The sequence below is a fragment of the Octopus sinensis genome, linkage group LG6 (assembly GCF_006345805.1).
Source record: "Octopus sinensis linkage group LG6, ASM634580v1, whole genome shotgun sequence".
NCBI classification, from domain to species: domain Eukaryota; kingdom Metazoa; phylum Mollusca; class Cephalopoda; order Octopoda; family Octopodidae; genus Octopus; species Octopus sinensis.
Window position 1 is genome coordinate 5,367,286 of NC_043002.1, and position 7,500 is coordinate 5,374,785.

At 36.7% G+C, this 7,500-nt stretch overlaps 1 protein-coding gene across 2 annotated transcripts in view; it reads right to left on the reverse strand.

Moving 5' to 3' along the window:
• LOC115213017 (C-type mannose receptor 2-like) overlaps window positions 1-7,500 on the reverse strand; it is a 261,506-nt gene that overhangs the window by 3,282 nt on the left and 250,724 nt on the right. For both annotated transcript variants that reach the window (XM_029781915.2, XM_029781914.2), the window contains exons 39-42: window positions 7,030-7,186; window positions 4,721-4,978; window positions 2,671-2,868; window positions 1,954-2,019 (exon numbers count right to left, since the gene is read on the reverse strand). In XM_029781915.2, the coding sequence (XP_029637775.1) occupies window positions 1,954-2,019; window positions 2,671-2,868; window positions 4,721-4,978; window positions 7,030-7,186 (679 nt within the window). The remainder of the gene's footprint in view (window positions 1-1,953; window positions 2,020-2,670; window positions 2,869-4,720; window positions 4,979-7,029; window positions 7,187-7,500) is intronic.

The window sequence follows — 7,500 nt, forward strand, 5'->3', positions numbered from 1 at the left end:
GCCAGACTTTAGCTGTTGATGATAATGATGATGATTATGATTACGAGTCCAACAACCTAAGGAATAGGCCACCATGCATTCACAATCATACTATGTTGCCCTCCTGTAATTCATTCATCTTGTTACAATAACAGATGCTCTCGTTTCCTAACTGAGCATTTACTATTAATAAGACAATCCAAACATATGATTGCTCACCTCAATGTGCCCTTAACATATGTGCTCTTAAACATATGTAATTGTAGTCAATATAAACAAATATATTTGTAGCTCTCAAGGCATTAATGAATTCTGATTTCACACTAACGGATTATTTTTTTTTGTAACAAAGAGGTATATAAGCAATTGAAATCATCATCATCATCATCGCTTAAAGTCCGTTTTCCATGCTAGCATGGGTTGGTTGATTCGACCGGGGTCTGGGAAGCCAGGAGGCTGCACCAGGCTCCAGTCTAATCTGGCAGTGTTTCTACAGCTGGATGCCCTTCCTAACGCCAACCACTCCGTGAGTGTAGTGGGTGATTTTTATGTGCCTGGCGAGGCTGGCAATGGCCACAATCAGTTGGTGCTTTTTACGTGCCACGGGCATGGAAGCCAGTCGGCCACATTCGGATGGTGCTTTTTACGTGCCACCGGCACAGGGATCACAACTACATTTTCCATTGATTTTTGATGTTGATGTACTTGACTCAATAGGTCTCCTCAAGCACAGGGTCGAAACGGTGTTTCTTTACTTGCCACAGGAGTCAGTCGAGCGGCAGTTGCAACTGCCGGGTGCCTGTCATAGGATTGGTCTAATTTCGATTCCGATTACTGCAATATATCGTTATTGATTTTTACAAAGACTCAAATGTGGGTGATGGGATTATTCATACTCAATCAGTATTCAATTGGTTATTTAATCAACCCTAAAAGGGTGAAGGGTAAAGTTGACAGCCGTGGACTTGAACTCCAGGAGGAAACATGTGCAGCGAAATGCTGCAAGAATTTTGTCTGTCACTCTTTTGATTCTGCAAGTCCATAACTTGACTGCAGTTAATTATCAACTCTTGCTTGATTGGCTGATCCAACATCTCATCCCAGAAAGGCAAAACAAAGCTGGATTTAGTGCTAATTGAACTCAGCACAGCAACTTATGCTTTGATTAATTTTCCCAGAGAGGCTGAGTGTCAGTGATTTTGTTACTGAGGAGGAAATAATTATATTGACCTCAGTATGGAACTGGTACTTCATTTATAAACTATGAAAAGAAAAGTCAACCTTCATGGCATTTGAACTTAGAAGGTGATAATAGTATACAAATCTTGATTAAATCAATCCCTATTAAAGAAGAAAAGACTCATTGGACAATTTCATCCTTGAACTGCAAAAAGACAAGAGAGTCACAGCTGGAATGTATTTGATCATAAACCTGTATATCAGAGCTGATGTGGAGGCCAGCAATGGAACTTCTACATGATTGCTTAAATTGCAAGAAACAGCTGCCGAATGTTCCAGTTTCACACTCAAGTCTTTAGCAAGCTGAGACATGTTGGATAATGGACCCCTAGGTATATCACGTGTGGAATTAAAACAGGAAAATCACATGTGGAGTGTTTGCTTTGACAAAACTTGGGTCTAAAAAACAACAGCAACAAGCAAACTAATCAACATTTCATTAATCTAATTATTAATCTAATTAATAGCAACACTCAATACAAACATTGCAAGCTAAAGAGAGGGTCTCTAAGTAGTTATTCAGTCAGCAAGAAATAGCAGCCAAATCTCCCTCAAATCACATTTTGCAATCTTAAAAAGGAAGGACATGGAAAATGTGCACCTGGCTGTGAAACATTTGAACATAGCTCTGCTTGATTAGGGGTGATTTGGGGCTGTACAATAACAACAATAGTGATACAAACATCAGTCTTTAAGTCACAGTATTATTAATTAATCATATTTAATATTAATTACCCGGTTCAGGTATTCCTGTTGTGCAGTTAAGACATACACCTGAGCTATTAGTTGTTGGAGGTAACACTGGAAGTAGAAAAGGAATTATTAGATTGAAATAAGTTTTTACTATTTTTTTCTGGTTTCTGTCAATGGATGGCAACCATCCTGAGACATTGTCTTGAAGATCTTTAACCCTTTAGCATTGAAACCAGCCATATCTGGCCAAAAGTATTCTGCCTGTTTTATGTTCAAACTGGCCAGATCTGCTCTCTCACACCAACCCTACAATATCGTTTTAAAAATTAACAGTTACCTCATCAAAATCTCATAACTACAAGATAATGCATGATTAGTTCAAAACAGTGTGGATAAAATAGGATTAATTTTGGCAGAATAATGCAAACACTAAGGGGTTAAAGAAAAGGAAAAGTTGATGTGGGCAGGATTAAAACCCACAAAATAAAGGGTCATCAAATCAATACCATAAAGTATTTCATGTATTCCACAACTTATTCTACTAATTCCTTAGTTTTATTTTATTTATATTTCTTTTTAATTTCTTTTTGATGTGTTTCTATCATAAATGCTCCAGCATTTATAATTGTAACCCTCTATCAGAAATGATATTGAGCTAAATTCTAAATAGTTATCTCATATCAATGTGTGATCAATATATAATTACCTCCTAAACATTATATAAGGGAAATCATTCAAAGCTTAGATAAATTCACTTACATTGATCTGTCATACATAAGAAAGTAAACTTCTCAAAACAAGAAACCCTTCTCCAGAGTGCAGTTTGAAAGTCCATCACAAAACAGTTCCGACTGATATTATGTTCATTGAAGTAACTGGCGTGATCGTCATCGGATGTCTCACCATGCATAAAGTTCAAGAAATCAACATTACTGTCATCAGACCAGTGCAGGATTCCTGCAAGTTTGATAAGGAAAACAGTTTAAGTCAATTAATAAAAATAATCTTTCTAACATATAGGAATACTTGTAAGTGTGTATAGTTAAGAAATTTTGCTTTGCAAGCATAAAAGCCTTGAGTTCATGTCTATTATTAACCCTTTCATTACTGTATTTCTTTTGAGATGCTCTGTGTTTCTTTCAATTACATTAAATATAACAAAGAATTTAGTAAAATAACTTAGTTATCATTCAGCTGGTGTTAGGAACATTAATTGTGACTAAGGTTTGGTGAAAGATTTTAATTCAAAACTTCTGAAAACAAGACATTTGTACTCAGAGCCAGAGCTGGTTTCAGCCGGGTGAGTAACGAAAGGGTTAAACACCAAACCAGCATTAGATTTACAAATTAAGCCAAAATCTTCAAATATCCGAATGATAAGAGCAAACTTCTGACAAGTTCTGCTCATTTGTTTCATTGTCCCTGTTTGCTGTTAGCTTATCTAACCTTAAGGATTCAAACTGTTTTATTACATTTATTGTACATGTGTTTACATATATATATACACACACAATGTATGTGTGTGTGCATGCGTCAGAGGGAGAAAGGGGTGAGGTGCTGTGCATGTGGGCGTGTTGGTGTAGCAAAAGGTGTGGGTATTATGTGTGCAGGTGGGTGTGTGTGCATGTGTGGGAGTGCATATGTGTGTGTGTGTGGTGTATGGTATACGAATATAAAAATAAAAAAATAATATAAATAATATATATATATATGCATATATGCATGTGTGTATGTGTATATGTATGTGTGTGTATGTATGTATATATATATATAGTTAATCCAAACAAGAAAACACAAAAAAACACAACAGCGCGAGGACGTGGAACAAATATGGTATTATTGGATGCTCAGGAAAGAAGGAAAGAAGGAGGGCTTAACGTTTCGAGCGGAGCTCTTCGTTGGAAACATAGGAGAAGGAAAGATCCAGAGAAGGGAAGACAGAGGAAACAAAACCGCCAACGGTACACACGAGGTCACATTTTGATATATATATATATATCGTGTTTGCATCTAGTCCAGCAAATTACATTTATAACGGACCATGCTGATGATGGCTGCAGTTTTCCTTGCGGAAATAACAGCTGAAACTAATTAGTACATGGGTAATTATTTTATTTCGTATATTTTCACTTGTTTATTGCTATGGTTTTGTGTTGAGTTTGATCTGAGAACATAATCTTTTGTGGTGAATGGCGATTTGACGTCTATATCTAGCATGTTGACTGTCCACTTTTCGTGTTCAGTCCTTAATTGGTATATATATATATATATATAAAAGGGTAAAGACCCCCTTCGGTCAGGCACTGACCATGGGTTTGCACCTAGAGAGATACCCTCTGAGGCACAAGTCTGGGCAAGGTTGTTTTATGGAAGACCAGCAGTCGCCCATGCATACCGGCCTCCCCTCTCCACGTCACCGATGTTGTCCAAGGGAAAGACAAAGGTCGATACAGCTTGGCACCAGTGACGTTGCAACTCATTTCTACAGCTGAGTGAACTGGAGCAACGTGAAATAAAGTGCCTTGCTCAAGAACACAACACGCAGCCCCGTCCGGGATTCGAGCTCACAACCTCACGATCATAAGCTCGACGCTCTAACCACTGAGCCATGCGCCTTCACAACTATATATATATATATACATACATATATATACATATTCTAAACCTACTTAAACAATGCAATATTGCATTCACAAATTTTGGTGACATCACTGATACTAATACTAATACTAATACTGATACTAATCGCTTGCTTTTTATCTAACTGAGGTGATAACTTTGCCAAGATGACATAACCTTTGATACTCACCTGATTTCAGAGACAGCCCAATCCAAATGCTATTTGAAGGGAGAAGGGCTAAGGATATTCGAACATCTTTAATTGATGTAATGTCATCTGCTGAATGAAGACTCGTTAGAGTGGCTCCAATTTGTGCGCACACGTAATTAGCATCAGGCCATGATCGCAAGGTGCTCTTAACAAGGTAACATTTGTTCTTGATCTGGATCCAATCCTCAGGACATTTTCCTGTCTGACTTGGAGTTCCTGCAACCTTTGGTGGCTTCCCTGTAAATAGAAATAAACTAAATTGTATTTCATATATTAAATGAAGTAGTTGTTGAAATAGTGGAATACAAACTCATGAAATTGAAGCAAAAATAATATACCTATTTCTTTACTATCCACAAGAGGCTAAACACAGAGAGGACAAACAAGGATAGACAAACGAATGAAGTCACTTATATTGACCCCAGTGCGTAACTGGTACTTATTTAATCGACCCCGAAAGGATGAAAGGCAAAGTTGACCTCGGTGGAATTTGAACTCAGAATGTAGCGATGGACGAAATACCTATTTCTTTACTACCCACAAGGGGCTAAACACAGAGAGGACAAACAACGACAGACAAGTGGATTAAGTCGATTATATACGACCCCAGTGCATAACTGGTACTTAATTTAATCAACCCCGAAAGGATGAAAGGCAAAGTCGACCTCGGTGGAATTTGAACTCAGAATGTAGTTAGTGGCAGTCAAAATACTGCTGACAATTTTGTCCGGCGTGCTAACGTTTCTGCCAGCTCAAGAAGAAACTTGTCTCCACTTGGTAAACTAAAATGCTTCTGATAATGCTTTTATTGCTTTAATTCTGGGAATTATATCTGTTGCTGTTGTCTTGCCTGAGGTCAGTTCTAACTGAGCATATATCTATGATGAAGGGCATTCTAGCTCTAAACATCTGTAGGATCTTTAATTTGTCTTTTTCAAGATGGTAGGCTGCATTTTTTGAGTGAAATTTGGCAGTTTCCGATACAGGCTTTTGGAATTCTTAAAAAGAAAACCAAATAAGATAACAAAAAATTCATCAAAATGTGGGAGCTTCTGAGCAATCACTAACCCTCAGTGAAATCTCCTTCAAATCATACCTTGCTGTCTTAAAAACAGAAAGATATATTGGATAGTGTAGTCCTATAAAATACTATGTCTGAATAAATATAGAATATGATGAGACCATCATGAATAGAATGATTTTGTTCATAGGTCTGATAAAAACTACAAAGCCTAAAATCTATTACATCCATGTATTTGTTTTGCAAAATTCCTGTTGTGAAATTATATGTTGAAACAGATATTGTTATATTTGGGGAGGGTCGAATTTTTGCCAATTGAATACACACACTATATACTTGGTTTCCACTTCAGCTTTATTATTGTTATTGTTATTATTATTATTATTATTATTATTATTATTATTTTTCCTTCTTTCTTCAAATTTTCTTCCGTTTCTCGCCGAGTGTTTTCCATACACCTAGGGGCAGAGAAGCTCATTGTATGCATTCCCAGATTACACACGCAAATTCACAGGTAAAATATGTATTTAAAAAATTAATGAATAAATAAATTCATGAGTGGATGTTTATTATTATTATTAATATTATTATTATTTTAGTGTCCTTTGTCTGAGCTCTTTCATCACACATCCTGTGACCTCTTCAGTAACTCTTTATCCCACGTCTCCCTCTTGTTCTAGTTAGTCCATACTGTCTTTCCGTGGTATGTATCCTTACCTCTGCATGCATTTGCATCTGTGTGTGTGTGTGTGTGTGTTCATGTGTGCATATCTGTGCGTGTGTATCTATGTTTAGTATGTGTGTATATATATGAGTTTGTTTATTATACTGTTTGTACCCATGTCATTTATTTTGCTATTTTTTATTTTCTTATCTCTATATTTATAAACAGCAAAATGTCTGTCTGTGTGTGTGTCCTTTATACAAATCCACAATTTTTTAGTTAGAGGGCTTGCACTTTCTATGGTCATTAAAAACCGTCCAAGGGTGGTCGTGCACATCTTTACATTTCCCCAGTCACCCTGCAAAGCCATTAACAAAAACCATTAGAAGTGACTTTTTTAAAATTTTCTATCCAAAACCCAATTAAAATGTCCGAAACTTGATACGTCAATTGAATGCCAGCTAGCTGTATGTGATTGGTCAGAGATTTGGACAGTACTCGCGTGTATGTGTGCACGCACGCAGCTGTATATGCATGCACTAGCACTACAACCCGGCGTTGCTGGGTCATAGTGCTAGTTTACAAATTAATTAATTATCATACCATATGTAATTTTGCATATGAAAGGATATTCTTTATTGCAATCAACCATGTTCCACACATCTTGAGCTTGATATAAACCACATTCATCTTCCTCTGTCATTATCACTGGCCATCGTGTGTATTGCATTGGCCAGGAATCTGACCAAGCCATTTGTTTCTGTAAAGATGAAGAAAGAAAAGTAAAAAAAAGATGTTACTAAATTCAATATAAAAATCCAATATCAATATAATGCATAACACTACTACAAGGACTCAAAGTTTGAGAATGGCTTGACATAGCCAATTAGATTGACTCTGGTTCTTCTGTTCTTTTACTTCTTTCAATCATTGGACTGTGACCACACTAGGGCACTATCTTGAAGAGTTTAGGTGAACAAATCAACCCCAGGACTTGTTTTTAGGTAACTGGTATTCATTCTGTCAGTTTCTTTTGCTGAACCACCAAGTTACAGGGACATAAACAAACCAACG